Here is a 16,915-nt window from a genome sequence, read left to right on the forward strand (position 1 = left end):
AATAGTATGAAGTAATAATCCTGTGGAGATTTCAAAATTTCCAAACAACAATCTGAAATGCTTGGATCTCTTCTTCAAAAATAGAATTAATTATCTTAAAGACAATAATTGCTGCTTTTGTTAGAAGCAAACAAACAGAAACAGTAACAAAACTTTAGCTCCATATTTTAAGAATTAAGTATAGAATTTGTTATAAGTGCTCGCATTCTACTTAACTATACATAGTGTGATTAAGGACCTTAACTGAAACACCACTTTATGATCCCCCCCCCCCACCATCCTTAGAAAGTGTCGCCACACAGTTTCAAAAACATTGCATAGAACCCAATTACAGAAAACTCCGATAATTAGATCACTCAAGAAGAACAAAAATTAGGTAAAGAACAACAACGATTTCAAAGTATGGCGAATGATTTGGATTTTGACAACAGCACTAATTATGTGGGCGTCGATCTGTTCCATGGTGGAGATACCGACATTAAACTGTATCAACTTAATTTGTTTTGTTTTAAATTTCGGATTATAGTTTCTAAATATAGAATAATGGCTTACGTTTTCATATTTGTGAAAAGGTATAAACTGGACAACATCTCTAATCGCACGGTTACCCTCAGGAGAAGACAGCATTCTTTCGTCTCCATCAAGGAATTTCATGGCGATAAAATTAGCGTAACCGATTCCAACAATAATGATTGACATGGGCAAATGCGATGCATTAACGATAGCAGTTCTAGTATCGTTTAAGTCTGTCACCACACCATCAGTTATAATTAACAGGATATAATAATTCTGTAAATTAAAAACATGAATTAATAATAATATTTCGAAACCATTTTCTTAAATGAAGTCAGACACAGTGGCGCCATTCTGCTTGCTGAACAGGTTCGCAAAACCAAACATCAATTTGACAATCAGAATTTATTCGATTATGTGCTTACCTTGTATTTTTAAAATGAAGAACTTAACTAAAAAGCGTACTGAATGTTCCACACAAGTAGCATAATTTTTTTTCGCTATTAAAATGTATAATTCCACTCCAATTTGCAATCACTTATTGTATAAACAGTTTTATGTACGTAATTTTATTTATTTATTTTTTTTAATAAATAATTCGGTTGCTCAAGTGGGAACTAGCTGAATGACACCACTAACTTGACATAAGATTGAAATGCAATGGAAATAATATCTAAACTAAAACCGATTTTTTTTTGTTTAGATATCCAAATCATTAATAACTGCTATATATATATATATATATATATATATATATATGGGAAGTTACTTCACATGCACACTTCTATTTGCTTATGCTTCGGTAAAGAACAAAAACAAGAACATAGTTTTTTGTCAAATATTTTACCTATATATCGTTTGCCTTTTAGATATATGCTTTCTGATATACCTACTGATTTCAAACTGCATTATTTCCCCGATGATGCCACAATTACAATAATGCATACTTAGCTCATGAAACAATTTTCGCATATGTGGTCGGACTCTCGGGAATTAAATTAATCAATCAAGCTCGCAAAAACGGAGGCGTTTCTTCATAGCCCTGTCACCATCTGTAATCCGTTAATTACATAAACGAGGACATCCTTAGTGTATTCCCATGTAAGTTTCTTTTTTTTTCTTTTTTTTTTCTTACATTTTCTTTATTCATATGTTTATATAACTTTTTTCTTTTCTTTCTTTTTTTTCTCCTTAAAGAATATTAAACATGAAGGTTGAAACGTGTCAGTATGCTATCCATGAAAGCGTTATAGATAAGATTTTTTTTTAAATATGATTATTGTAATTTAAAAACTGTTTTGGACAATATATTCTATATATATATTATAAAACTTGTTTTCAAACTGTGTCTGTATTTAGCCAAAATAATAAACAATAAGTCAAAAGTTTACAGATATTATTGTTATTGGAAAAGTGAAGCAAGTTTCATTGCTATCTCTCTTAAAAAAATCTTCTATACCTTAACGGAAACTGTTTTAAGGACTACTAGGTGAGAAAAGCATTTTTTTATTTAATATTCTATAATAAAAATAAATATCATAATACATTTTCACCGAAAAAGAGAAAGCGGCACTCACTCTTAACTTTTGCGGAAATCGTAGCCAGCTCCACTTCTCACCATCGCCTATGTTTAGTGCATTCCCATGGTATGCTAAATAAGAGCCATTTATAATCCTAACTAATGTTTGGTTGTATGTATTCAGCATTCTACGGATGATTTTTCTAAATTTCGGAATTTAAAAAACCAAGTTACCAGAGCTAAAGACAATATAGCAAATATTGCAGTCCGTTAGCAACCATTGTGCGAAGTACGGACATTGCTGGGATGGTTGGCCGAGTGGTTCGCATACTAGCTCTCCAACCAACAGGCTTCTGATTCGAATCCCGCATGAGAGTGGATGCTTGCAACTGTCTTTAAGTAGAAGTTGAATTTCATCACCCACTGGTATGAGACTCCCCCCACACACACCATTGGAGGCCTAAAGCGAATTGATAAAGTTTCACGTTTGGTCTCTGAGGCAGGATTTGCGGATTATTTAAAATAATAAATAAACAATACGAAAATAAAATTAATAAAAATAGAAGAAAATTCTTATCCTATCCACGGTACCGATATACTGTAGCCCTTACAACCTGTCTTGGGTGGTAGTCGTATAAAAATTGCTTGAAAAATGGCAGAACAACTTCTTATCGTCAATACTACAATCAGATCTATAACTTATAGAAAGAAGCGCTTGGCCTATGAGGGCTTCCTTCTGAAGATGAGAAACTTGATCTCTTCATGGAAGCTATTATGAAGGCACACAAGAACTTTGTTTTATATTTATTTATAATATATTATTACATGTAAACAACATCAAAACAAACGAAATCCTTAATATATACATATTTATTTATTTAAGCAGCTTTTTGGACATAAGTATGGCGTTCTGGATTGTCTGATCGTTTTTTTAAGTATTTTTCGATAGCAACTGTTAGTTCTCAATAGACCAAGATTTTATGCTATGAAAGGATAACTTCTAGAACAGAAATGTTTAACAGGTTATACTATATTAACTATTCATTTAAATAATTTACTGAATATTTTATGGCTAATGAATTACTATGAAATGAGTTTCTTAGAAATAACGTTAATTTTTATATTTTTATTTATTTAAAAGTGTGAAATAGATTATCTTACATTTGCAGTGCTTTCTTTCCTGGCATTTCTAGCGTATATTGCAACATGGTTTATGACAGGAGCAAGATTGGTTGGACCATACAGTTGCACTTGTTTCAAGCAGCTTTTATATGCAGCTAATATGCCCTGGACACCTACAAAATATGATTATAAATATGGTATTTAAAAGAAACTCAGCAAATCGAATTTATGAAATTAAATGCTAGATTTAAGAAATATAGGGGATTTAAATAAAAAAGAAAAGAAAAAAAAGATCAGTTAGTGTATATTTCTGAGTAGCGTAGAACAGCTGTGACATCTGCTACACTTAAGAACTTTGCAAATTATCAGTCGATGCTCCAGATGGGAAAAAAGGAGGAGATAAGTAGAGCGTTCCTGTATGAGTACTTAGAGGATAGAGTGCTCGCTTTTCGAGTGATCGAGTATTAATTCTGTTTTATTGAAAAGGAAGGATGAGATTAAATTTCTGTTTGTAACTGTTTCAGTTACAAACAGAAATTTATTCTAGTAACTTGTTATATCAATATCAAGTCTCTCTCTCTATGTGTGTGTGTGTGTGTGTGTGTGTTCGAAGTCATGCATTGTGCAAAATAAGAATCCTTTTTTAAAACTTCATTCACCTTTAATTTCATATCATTGTTATAAAATCAATTTTAATTTTTTTTTCCTCAGTTCACGAAGCAAAACAATTAAGTGATCAGTTGGTTTGTTTATTTGTTTTCGACGTACAAATCGCTTCGCCTATATTTTGTCATTTTCAAAATCTAATTTTATTGCATTTTAGCTTATTTTTAACATGCACTTTTAAGTTAAACGTAGAGGGATGGCAAGAAAATTTTTTTAGGAACCACAAAAGGAGGAGGTGAAACGTTTTCTATCCTTGCACTAAACTCTGTCGAAGTGGATATTTTTAACCTCATAATAGCTATCTTTATCTTTAGCTCGACTGTCCCAATGCAGAATAAGCAACAACAACAACAACAAAAGCAACAATATTCTGTGAAACCTAGCTGCATGCCTATTAAATTTTGCGCTATCTATTTCGAATCACGGCAGATGTTCCACTTGTATATTCCATTTAAATTCATTAGTTAGTGTATTTAAATACCAAAGTCATAGGATTTCTTCATACGGGATATTTATTTCCAGTGTACAGAAGCATGGGCTTCAATCCAAGCTTTGATGCATTTATAAACAAACGCTATTCGTCAGGATCACGTTGTCTTCTCAGTGTTTATTTGTTAATCCTTTAACATCTTCACGAATTATAGGGTCATCACTAATAAAGAATGAAGAAATAAAATAAAATATTTTATTTTACTAATTATATGAAGAGCCGAAGGCTTCAATTCAGCGACATGAACTTATTTATATCCCTTAACTTAAATATTTTATTTTATTTTATGAAGTACAGCATAAACCCTTTCTTAACCAGAGGTAAATCCTAATTTTGCAGATTTTATTCACTGCAGACGTAAGAGCCTACATTATTCAATTAACAATAAATGAGTAGCAATCATACGCATGATTTAAGAATAAAGTGCTAAATCACATGAGAGTAACAACCAGACCTGGCGCTCAGAGGTATAGCGGTATATCTGTTTATCGTACAGCGATCACGGCATATAAGCAAAGCTTCTTTTTTTTTTTTTTTATGTTGACGCAAAAAAAGGACAGCATATATGCGTTTTACATGAAGAGGTTACGTAATTCTTTATTCACCTGCATGCCCCTAGTGAATATCGACCTTATACTGATTAATGCAAATCGATTATGCTGGCTTCTACTAAACACAATGTTTTCGTATGAAACTTGTGGACGACGAAGAAACACGTTATTTTTGTATTCAGGGAACAGCAGTGGTTAAATTCAGCCAGGGCTCTCCGGGGGACGGGCCCCGGAACATTTTTCTGTTTTGTGACTTTTCTTCCTTTGCGGTAAATAAGCCTAACGCGAAACAGACAGCAATGGCAGGTTATTAAGACGTACATATGATTGGTGCGGCTGAAAGATAAAAGCATAGCGGACAATTGAGTTGAAATGCTAACTCTCTTCAACCGAATTCCTTATGTGAAACTGCCATAACAACATTCACTATATATACAGTGGTATCTCGCTAATCCGAACAAATAAAAAACATGCTCGTTTGGATTAGCGAAAAGTTCGTATTAGCGAATTTTCCTCTAAGAGACAACAATAGATTCTAATGGTAAAGCAGTGACTGATTGAAAAAAAGTTTTTTTTTTGTGTGTGTGTGTGTGTGTGTGTGTGTGTGTGTGTGTGTGTGTGTGTGTGTGTGTGTGTGTGTGTGTGTGTGTGTGTGTGTGTGTGTGTGTGTGTGTTATTACGTGACACCTCCAGAGACTCATCGAGGGAGGACACCTACTGTACATTTCTCTGTCTCCACCACTCAATCCACCAACCTCCCGCCCGCGCGGGCTGTTGGTGGTTGGTATTTCTTTGTAAAAAAGTCACTGCTGGTTTTCTTTTGCTTCTTGGAAGCGAAACGTTTTTCGAATGCTTCTCGGAGCTGCATTAGCAATAAAAACTTTGTGGACTGGCCTATCATTCTGCTTAGCCCATTCTATACACATATTAAAACTGTCAACTGCCTCTTCATGTTTCATCATTCGAGTTCTTTATCGTCATCATCGTCTTCATTCTGTAGCGTCATATTTATAATTTCAGCATCTGATTTGATTTCGAATTCACTTTCGGTTCTACCTGTAATCCATTCCGTAACATCTGTTTGTGAAATTTCGACATCTGGATTTATATTTTTAACCAAATTATGCACGTTTTGAATTTCTTCTTTTTGTGTATCACCGTCGTTATCTTGGTAAATTCTGGAAGGCCACAGTTCTTTCCATGACGCTCGAAATGCTTCGGGTTTGACGGCTTCCCAAGCAGCAGCAGCAGCAATTGAGAATGCTACATCCTTCAAATTTATATTTTTTTTATTGATGTGGTAACTTCATAATTGCGGGAAATTACGTTAATAATAATAATAATAATAATAATAATAATAATAATAATAATAATAATAATAATAATAATAATAATAATAATAATAAATAACAATAGTTAAAATAATTATTAAATAAAAATAATAGTACACAAAATAATAATACGTAATGAATACTTTTTTTTTTTTTCAAGCCGCAGTTCGGATTACTGGAGGGTTCGGACTAAGGAGGTTCGGATTAGCGAGATACTAAAAGCAAATAATCTGGCAATCCTGTCCTAGTGGTGAAAAACTGGTACTTTATTCAAGCCACTTCGGGCCTCCAATAAGAAGGATAGTAATTTCACATCGGATGAATAAAATCTATCTACGCCTAAAGACTCTCAGAAATAGCCATACTGTAGTGAGATTCTGTCCACGCAGTTAGCCGAGTGGTTACGCGCTCCGCAACCATATGCCTGGTGAAGGAGCGTCCTGCGTTAGATTCTCGTCGCTGACGTGAGGAGCTTAAGGATTTTCCTCAGCTATAGCCGAGTTAGCCGGTCTTGGGCGTGGACTGCAGGATTTTTCTCCCCAGTTTATCTGGGGGTTTTCCTCCCGCAAAACGGGCAAACCAGTCTTAAGAACACAACGCTTCACAGACAATTAGACATGGTTGAGCGTGGGGGGTGGGGTAACGACCCCATCTCGTAGTGAATTATGAAACTCAAAAATGGGAGGCCAAGGCCCTACATGGGGACTGTAGTGCCAAAGAAGAAGAAGAAGTGAGATTCTAACTCATAGGCTCTTGGATGATGAACGGGCGTTCCATTTGGCAGCTAAGGCGGGCTATAACAACACAACATCAGTGAGAGGAATAAAAAAAATAAAAAAAAGTAGTCCTACCTTCGCATCACACGCTTTCCCTCTCAGTAACAACTAATAATACCAATACATTGATAAAATATACCCCAAGTGTTCAAGAACATGGCATCTGTGCAGCTTCTTCTTTCTTTTTCGAGCACTGCTATGCTTATTCTACTTAACTGAGAAAGCAAGATTTGTGTAAGAACGAAAGATTTCAGACCTCCTGTATGCGGGGGGTGGGGGGTTTCCTCATAATGAGCTATGAAATCAGGATATTTATGTAACATAGTGAGCATATTTTGATGTAAAGATGGTAGTTTAGTACTCGCTGTCCTACATCTTACGGCGCTTTTAAACGAAATGGGCAGCATACCGTGATGTTGCTTTCCTGTCATATACACAACAGGATTCTTGTTCCGTTTGTCGTTTATTTTCAGTTCTTTTAAAAGAACTGAAAATAAAGGACAAATTCATAGTTTGCTAATTCGTTTTTTTCGTTATTGGTTTTGTTCACGTTTTTCTGCTATTTGATAAATATTGTACACTCAGTTATTAGTTTCAACTTCTAATTATATTCCATATCAGCTCTGATCACGTCCATTTCCAAGTACTGTGCCATCTTTACCTTCAAAAATGCCCACTGCTATTTCAAATTAATAATTCTTCATTAATAAAATAAATCTCATTCAGTTAATATCTCTTTTTGAATCTAGTTATAATAGAGAAACTGTACCATTACTAAAATCAGTTTGCTTTTCCAATTTGATATCAAATAATAAAAGTATCGTAATTATTTTAATATTATAATAATAAATAATCATAATTTTCAGTATTAAGGCCTTTTACTTTTTTTGCATGCATTCATTCTGTGCAAGTCGCTTAAAATAATAATAATAAAAAAACTTCAATAAGAAATTCATCCAGTTGTACATACTTAACTAATAACGTTGACTCCTGGTGTGTTGTTGAATAGCTAATTATTATTATGGTGGCACACAGTGTTTTGGATGTCGGTTAGGGAATCAGTAATTAAACTAATTTTTAATTGTAATTATTATTATTATTAATTTCTGAATGGCAGTTATTAGAATATGTGTAGTTTATATGGATATACCAGGAGAAATGATTTCATAAAACAGATGATAATACAGCAATCCCTCGATTAGTGCGCCTAATGCGTTCTTTAAAACAGGCGCATTAATCGAAAACGCACTAATCGAATATAATAACCTATGGGAAAAAGTATAATTCGTTCCTCATATTTCTTTTTTGAACCTTAATTTTTTTTATAAAAGAATTAAGGTATGTCTCAGGGCCTAGTTAAAGGAAAACCATGAAGCTGAAAGACAATAAAACATATTCAAAATATAAATTTTATTATTTCTTCTTCTTAACAAAGAATTGAGCTAACGTAGTTTTGCGGGCATTTTGTTTCTTTTTTTTTTTTTCATACAACCGACGGTATGGCCCTATTGCCTCTTCTACTCTTCTGCAAATTTTACTGCTTCTCTCTTCATCAGGGTCAGCCTCTAAGCATTGTTGCTTAAAAACTTCGATTGTACGGAAAATATTTTCAAATTGTTTCTGTGAAATCTCTTTTGGCTGACTATCAGTAGTTAAATTTTCTTCATATTCTTTGGGATCTTCCCGCTGGGCATCTAAATTTAGCAGATCGGAATCACTCAATTCTTCAAAATGAGATTTAATTAACTCTTGGACGTTATCATTGAATGGGAGAAAGAAATGAAGGACGTACGAATTGGTCGCCAACACGCGAAATCACGTGCTTTATAGATAAAATTTCCCAACTGTTATACAAACAAAATAGTTACCACTTTAAAAACTACAATGATCATAAAAGAGAAGTTAATTTTCCGACGTGTAATAATAAACAACTCATCCCAGAAGACAGATTGATTACCCTATTATCGGAATGGATTCTCCTTTTTGTGTTTCGAAGGGTCTCGAATCTGTGGGCGTATTATAGCAGACGACATAAATTTTGGTGGTAAAAATTGGGAACATAGTATACATAGTGTACATGGAAGTAGTGTAGTATGCCATTAAAAATAACTTTGTAAAATGTTTTAAATCGGTTACTAAATTATTTCATTCTGGTGAGTGATTTTTTAAAATAGTTAGCCATAAAAAGGTATGGATAGAAAATTTTTAAAATCTGTAAGATTTATTTTTAAGATGTGTATAGGCGCACTAATCGAATTTGGGTATCGAAAAAAAATGATGCACTAATCGAAAACGCACTAATCGAGGGCGCATTAATCGAGGGATTACTGTATGTAATTAGTATTGCTGAACATGATAATATTATTTTTGTTGTATACTCGTATAAAAATGGGGGGAGAGGCAAGGAATGTAAAGGAGACATTATGAATTTTAAAAAACGCAAGCTATTCTATTCATGATTAATAAAGAAGATGATTACATGTTTAAGTTTTTGTTTTAGTAGTGTTCGCCAGCATATGGCTCAGCTATTGACATTTAAGATTGGTTTCTCACTCCGGGTATTTCGGCTTCCCCCCCCCCTCAGAAACAGAATCCAATCTAGAACACCTCTTTTAAAGTAATTGAGAATTAATGCCGAAACTTGTGAAGAAGAAACTTATGAATTGCCGAAATGTGACATGATAAGCATAACATGTATGCTATCTGCAGGGACATATTTTGAAGGTGACATTTAAAAGGAGAACGTCCCGGTTAAATCATTTTACTATGTTAATTCGTTTACTATGCAGATATTATAGAACATTTTAATATTCAAATACACACCTGAACAATACTGGCTACTTGTGTCCAGATTTAAAGGAAAATTGTGAGAGATGCGAAACGAAGGTGGAATTCTAGCACCGAATCCGAAGGCTGGAAACATTTTGTTGCTAAAGCAATGAAAAAACAAAAATAAAATATATAAATTTAAGTGGAAACGTCCTCATAAACTGTATTATGAGGAAGTTTCAATACAGTACATAATATACTGTACTGACTTAAATATAAAGAGCCAATAGGCTTCATTTCGGCGATATAAACATTATTTAAATTAAGGGGATATTAAATCCCACATTGTTTTAAAACCGAATAAGAAACTCAAAGATTGGAATCAGAGAGTTTCATGCCGAATAGAATACAGTAAACTATAAAAGTATCGGCGACTACTATCGTGAGCTAATGCAAGTAGTCCTAGTACGTAGCACAATCTCGGGAAACTCGTAGCAAAGGTCTGATCGCTATTCTTGGTATTTTCCATAATGTAAAAACACATTTCATAGGAAATGTATGCTGTTATTACATTATGGTGGGAGGTCACTACCCAGACCGGTTGCAGCCTTTTGAATAAGTAAAGCTTATTTAAAAGGTGGTGGTGGTGGTGGTGGGTGGAAGGCCATCACTGAGTGGAACCAACGCTGAGATGGACGGTCTTTCGCCCACAATTGAGTGGCCTAGGGATCATCCGAATTTGTAAAGACGGCTTTACTTATTCATAAGGCTGCAACCGGTCTGGGTAGTGACCTCCCACCATAATGTAATAACAGCATACATTTCCTATGAAATGTGTTTTTACATTATGGAAAATACCAAGAATAGCGATCAGAACTTTACCACCTTTGCTGCGAGTTGCCCGAGATTGTGCTACGTACTAGGACTACTTGCATTAGCTCACGATAGTAGTCGCCGATACTTTTATAGTTTACTGTATTCTATTCGGCATGAAACTCTCTGATTCCAATCTTTGAGTTTCCTATTCGGTTTTAAAACAATGTGGGATTTAATATCCCCTTAATTTAAATAATACTGTATTGATTTAATTATAGAATCCCAATATGCTTACCCTGATGTACTGTCCGATCACAGATGCGACACCCGCGACTAGCAATTTGCCAAGAAAAGTCAATTCGTGTTGATGGGTAGAAAGGAATAAGGTGATGTACGAATTCGTTACCAAGGAAATCACGTGCTTTATATGTAAAATTTTCCCAAATGTTATGCAAGTAAAATAGCTACCACTTTAAAAAGTAGAATTTTTATTAAAGAAAAGCTAATTTTCCGACGAATAATAATAAATACTCATCCCACGAAACGCATTGATTACCCTGTTAATGGAATGGATTCCCTTCTGCCATGCAGAAGCTAGGGGTCTCGTATCTGTGGTCTCACTGTACCTCACTTTAAAAGATATCGTAAAAAAAATGAATTTTCTGATAAGCTTCGTATATAATACATAAATAATATTTCTAAAGTACTGGTTATGAGTAGTGAGTAGTAATCGCAATGCGGAAAGACGGTTCAAAAATTTAGACAGCGTGTGAAATTATTGTACACATGTATTTTCCACCTTCACAACATTTGTATTTTTTATGTGAATTCCACCTACGAAAGTTAGCCTGTAGTACATTAGCTTTAGTATCGTGGTAGGCTTAAGTAGGCTTAAGGATTGGATAACCCAGGAACTCTGCTATCTATACCGAACATTAAACTTTAAAAATCGCTTCTTACTTCCAATAAGTGGAATAGTTGTCATCATCTCACTAAGTGATAAAACTCAACTATCACTTGAGATTCACAAACCATCCATGTCGAAGAATATTGAAACTCACGGCTAGTTAGTTGGAAAGCAAATACACTGACCACTAGTATCGTGGTCAGCGTATTTGCTTTAGACAAATATAACCTCAATTCATTGGCACTTCAAGCACTGCGTTTCTTTCAGTTACTTTATTTTTTTTTTCATTTTAAATTTTCCAACCTTTAAAAACTAACCGAAAGCATCGTCCCTTACTGACCTCAAAGCTAAAAACATTAGTAGATGAATTCAAGTATTATTATCTGATATATTCAATTATACAATAATAATAACGTCCAATTGTGTGAAGACTTTCTGCTAATTTCTAAGAGAAAGCTGGTGATAGAGTTCTTCATACCTACTATAAAGCATTAGTAAGCCTAAATGAAGAGGGCTGTTTTGGCAATGCCCTTATTCAGCGTCCCCGTTAATCCTGAGGATATACAGGTAACTCTCGTTATACGCTGGGAGTTGCGCTCTCGAGAATCGCCGCGTATATCGAAAACGCGTAAAACGGGAGACTGATAACATGGGATAAAAGAGATTGCGTTCCCAAACAAAAAATATTCTGATCTTTCAAGATCAGTTTAATCGAAGATGCACCCGTGAGGCTACATCAGAGGAAAAAAGATTTCTTGGTTAGATTTCAGTCTCCTATGCAGGAATACTTGCTAGGTTCTCCAAAGATCGATTAACAAATCGATCTTTGGAGAAGATAAGTAACATAATACATTTAGTTTAATCCTTTATCCAAGTGCAAGCAAACAAAGTTTGCGCTTGAAGTATCTTCAGGACTGAGGCAACTCATGGTAAAAGTGGACCAAGTTCTCATCACTCCTTGTCTTAGTATCTCCCATAATGCAAAGCACATCTCCTTGCGGACATGTATAATGCTATGCATTAAGGAAAGGACCACTACCCAGACCGGTTTCGACATTTATAGTCTAACCAAGCGGGGAAAAACTTCCAAGTAACATAAAAGTCGACCCTTGCGCGCTCGCTGGCTCACACGCACACAGACAGATATAATCCTAGTTTCCTAGTTAGGATTAGGAACGCGATCTGATGGTTGTCCTATAATCTAGCATCGCTAAATAAAGTACACTCAGCCTGCAATAATGGCGAAAGATGAAGACCAAGAATATAGTTGACTTCAGGTTAAGACGAAAAGATACCGCTTACTTCCTTTGGAGAATGGAAAAGGGATAGAACATTAATCTCAAAACGACTAACAAATGAAAAAAAAAGGAAAAAGAAGAGCAAGAAAGAAGTTTTCGGCAATTCATAAACAAAGTTCTTTTTTTGGAGATGAAACTCATCATCCAGCAGACATTTAATATTTAGTTCAAAAGCTCGAAAACAAGCTAGCTCACCTTCGTTTAGCAGTTTTTATCGCCAAGAGTTGTGGTTGTTGTTGTTATATATCCATTGCATGCACATGCAATAGATATAACAACAACAACAACAACACGGTCAACCAAGTCAGCTGACTTGGTTGGCCGACGAGTGATTAGTGTGACCACCAACAGGCTGCGAGTTCTAGAGTGAGACCACCGCCCCGGTAGTCTAACACTGGACGATGATATTCATTATTATGTAAAAATAAAGAAACATAAAAAATAATGATAAAAATCCTTACTCCGTTCAGAGTACTAATGTAATGTAATGTAGGTTTTCAACCTTTGTGAGTAAAAGTCATATATATGTATATAAGGGAGCCTGTGAGAAGTTCGCTCTGAATAGCACTTGGGAATTTCATATCTTGTAAGACATGTATTGTCAACTGATTTTTAATAGTGTTAAAAAAAGAAATAAGGGTGACATGCTAATACCTGCATTTTGTAAATATTTTTACCTGTCATAGTCCTGAAGAATTTCTCCAAGGTTTTGTATGACTTTCATATAGTCATTTGGCTCTGAACCATGAATGTAATGTAATGAAGTAGGTAGAGAAGGGTGGCCATTAGAGGCTGTGAAATCGATAGCAACCTGAATAAAAAAAAAAAAAGAATAGCGTATGAAGTAGTTATTTTTAGTCTGTAAATACCTGAAAAGAACTGAAATATCTGAATTCTAGCAAGTATTATCATAATGTGTACTTTTTCTGCAGCTTGCTTTGTCATAGTCAGTTTTAGATATCCATCTTTTAGCAAAATTATTTCACTCTGTCAAATCTTTAAAAAAAAAAAAAAAAGAAAGAAAGAAAAGGTAAACAAGCATGCACTTACCGCTAAGTTTATTTGCGTCCCTCCTAAGATGTAATCCAGAAAGCTAGTAAGGTTTGTTACCTGAGATAAAAGAAGAAAGAAAGAATGTAATATAAATTCCTTGGCTTTCAGCGGAATAGAAAATATAAATTGCAATCCTTTTTTTTTTTTGCTCAAATTTTCAGATATTTTTAAGTGTCAAGGAAAAAACTAAATAAATTTACTTTGCAAGAAATAAGCGTTATAATTCCAGAATTTTCATAATCTTTGCCTTTTTTCTCTTTTTTCACAGGATGGATACACGGAAATTCTATCTGAAAGTTGAAAAAAAAATTGTATTCTTTAACTAATTTAATCCAGACATGTAAACAATTCATATATAATTTTACATATTAGGAATGCTATTTATAGATATCCTGTAAATCATGCACAGGAAATGGAAATATATTCCAAGGTATTTTGTTTTCGAGTATTATTATTATTATTATTATTATTATTATTATTATTATTATTATTATTATTTGAGGCCTCCAGGGAGTCAAGGAGTCATCGAGGGAGGCTATAAATCACCTAAACCAACTGCCATACCTTTCCTTAAATTCATTCACACTAGATGCTCTCCCTACCCCTAAAGACAAACTATTCCACTCACTCCCTATTCCACAAACTATTCCACTCTGGGAGAAAAAACTAGCTCTTACCCCTTTCTTGACTGATGCATTGTATATCACACTGAACTTCAAATTATAAAAACATCTAAGAGTAATATGAAACAATTCTATTAGTAGCATTTTTTGTAAGCAACTCTACCCTCAAATCTTCTATCCGGATTGGATTAAGTTTATGGACCTCAATCATATCACCCATCTTTCTCCTGTTAATCAGAGCCTGCAATCTGTCCTCATAATCCTATAATCTGGATATAATCTTTATAACTCGTAAGTATAAGAGAAACACAACTCGAAGTAATATATAGGCCAAGAGTAAGATGCATTGTATATCTCACAGAACTTCAAATTATAAAAACACCTAAGGGCAGTATGAAATAATTCTATTAGTAGCATTTTTTGTAAGCAGCTATATCCTCAAATCTTCTATCCGGAGTGGATTAAGCGACGATAACCAGTTAATCAACTTCGTTGTCAAATCGTTTATCTTAGATTTAATATAATATCCTGTGGGCTGCTTTTTTGAGAGGGTTTGAAGTGGACTGTTCGCTTCCATTCCTTTCTATCTCTTGCTTCTGTAGGAGTAAGACTCTTGCCCGTCAGTCTTTGATGTTGTCTTACCATTGCAGTCTGATCTCTCAGATCACATCTCTAAATATCAAAGATTTTCTCTCAATATATGACTAAGTAGATATCACAATATCTACTTAGTGATATTATATCTACTTATCTACTTAATATCTACTTAGTGATATTAAGTTATCACAAAATCATTTCTGAAAACGAGATATTTTATTTAGAAATAGCTGGAGAAAGAGAAGTAGCGAGTTTTCCATTTACGCATATTCAAAACTGTGTATGGATTATTTTGAAGAAATACTAGCATTAAAAGTCACACCCATTTGAACACTGAAATCTAAATTATCACTAAAATTTTATTTAGTGATAACACAAAACTTTGAATTTTATGTCTTACTATTACTATTATGGTACAACAAGGCATCACACATGCAACTCCAAAAACTAACAAAACGGACCACCTGAAATTTTCCCCTTTCTTCTTCTTCCTCTTCTTCATCACCATCATCCAAAATAATAAACTATTAAAGCATTACTCACTTTTACTTAAGTAACTAAAGAAAAAAAAATCACTTTATCAAATAATAGAAAACTGACATAATCCTTAAGCCACTTTTTATGATCAGCACATCTCCTGTGACAGATTAAGGATGTATAAGATCTTTTAATGGTTTATTATAGTCTTGTGGTGACTTTTCCAACGTTAAATTAAAATTTTAATTATAGATTCCATTCTGGTCACCAAGTAGTGGGCATTTTTAAACTCGTTTCCGAAATTAGTGAATCTTTGAGGAAAGCAAGTAGACTTTTATCTTCTTTTGAAAACTTCGTTTTTCATCCTGCTACTCAGAAAAATATAGCATTTCTAAAAAATTAGAAAAAAAAAAGCCTAAGTAGAACTGAGATTTCTTCAAATAATTAGACCAGTTAGTATTGAAAGAACGAGGCGTATGTCGTACTTTCGTTATCTGTAACTCTACATATCATCAGTAGAAGTGAAATCAATTACCTGACATTGACTAAGGGTGGAGAGAGAGAGAGGCTGTGATAGTCAGCATTTCTAAATTTAACGCTTAAACAAGTTATGGCTACTCCATTTCGGAAATGAAAATAAATTTTCAAAAAATAAAATAATTAGTTTTTTGTATTTTAATTCATTTATTTTAATTGTTTTCTTTAAATAAATAATGGGCCAAAGTCATTAGTGAATGATAGAGGGAAACAAACGCATCAGTATACATATATTCTGGGAACCATTCCCATAATGATCTGGTATACCGAAAAGGATGCTAGACAGAAGACATTCAGTCAACAATGTGATGGAAAATAGCCGCTCAGTGCGAGCTACACAAGAAGGATAAAATCGTTATGCTCAATATGCGCTTCAAACGGTCAAATAATGGAGAGGTATAACGACTGCAACAAGGAAGTTTACCTGAACTTATCATGTCAGACTGTCTCAAAGAATACAGCAAATTACCACGGATGGGGGGGGGGGAGAGTAATTTACCTGAAAGCATAACGCGTAATTATAGGTATTATTTCTGGAAATTTTCCATGTTACTCCACTAAATAAATATTACTTTTTTATGGCTATTATGCTTATTTTTGTTTAGGAGTACCCTTTTTATAATGTCATTGGCTTTTTATTCTTTAATATTAATTAATATTTTTAATTAATATTCTAAAATAATTTTGGACATACCTTTGTAGGATGTTCCTGCTTGTCATCTTACTGAGCGGCGTACGGCGATATTACTGAAGTATGACTGCAATGAAAGGGGAGGGGTGGAAATGTTGGGATAGAGAGATGTGGGAGAATTGCGAGTTAGACACAAGGTATGTGAAATTTAAAACTCAGGTTTTAAGGGTGGGCGGTGA

The 16,915-nt window shown here is 34.1% G+C and overlaps 1 protein-coding gene across 2 annotated transcripts in view; it reads right to left on the reverse strand.

Annotated features, from left to right (window-relative positions):
* LOC150110166 (copine-3-like) overlaps nucleotides 1-16,915 on the reverse strand; it is a 72,425-nt gene that overhangs the window by 15,675 nt on the left and 39,835 nt on the right. The window contains exons 9-14 of one of the 2 annotated variants that reach the window (XM_090391775.1): nucleotides 14,012-14,101; nucleotides 13,809-13,868; nucleotides 13,436-13,569; nucleotides 9,792-9,898; nucleotides 3,194-3,327; nucleotides 553-789 (exon numbers count right to left, since the gene is read on the reverse strand). In XM_090391775.1, coding sequence (XP_090247901.1) covers nucleotides 553-789; nucleotides 3,194-3,327; nucleotides 9,792-9,898; nucleotides 13,436-13,569; nucleotides 13,809-13,868; nucleotides 14,012-14,101 — 762 coding nt within the window. The remainder of the gene's footprint in view (nucleotides 1-552; nucleotides 790-3,193; nucleotides 3,328-9,791; nucleotides 9,899-13,435; nucleotides 13,570-13,808; nucleotides 13,869-14,011; nucleotides 14,102-16,915) is intronic. The other variant, XM_090391784.1, reaches the window with a different exon arrangement.

This window comes from Typopeltis vanoorti, chromosome 1 (assembly GCF_054136105.1).
Source record: "Typopeltis vanoorti isolate ZY-2024b chromosome 1, IOZ_Tvanoo_1.0, whole genome shotgun sequence".
Classification (NCBI taxonomy): Eukaryota; Metazoa; Arthropoda; class Arachnida; order Uropygi; family Thelyphonidae; genus Typopeltis; species Typopeltis vanoorti.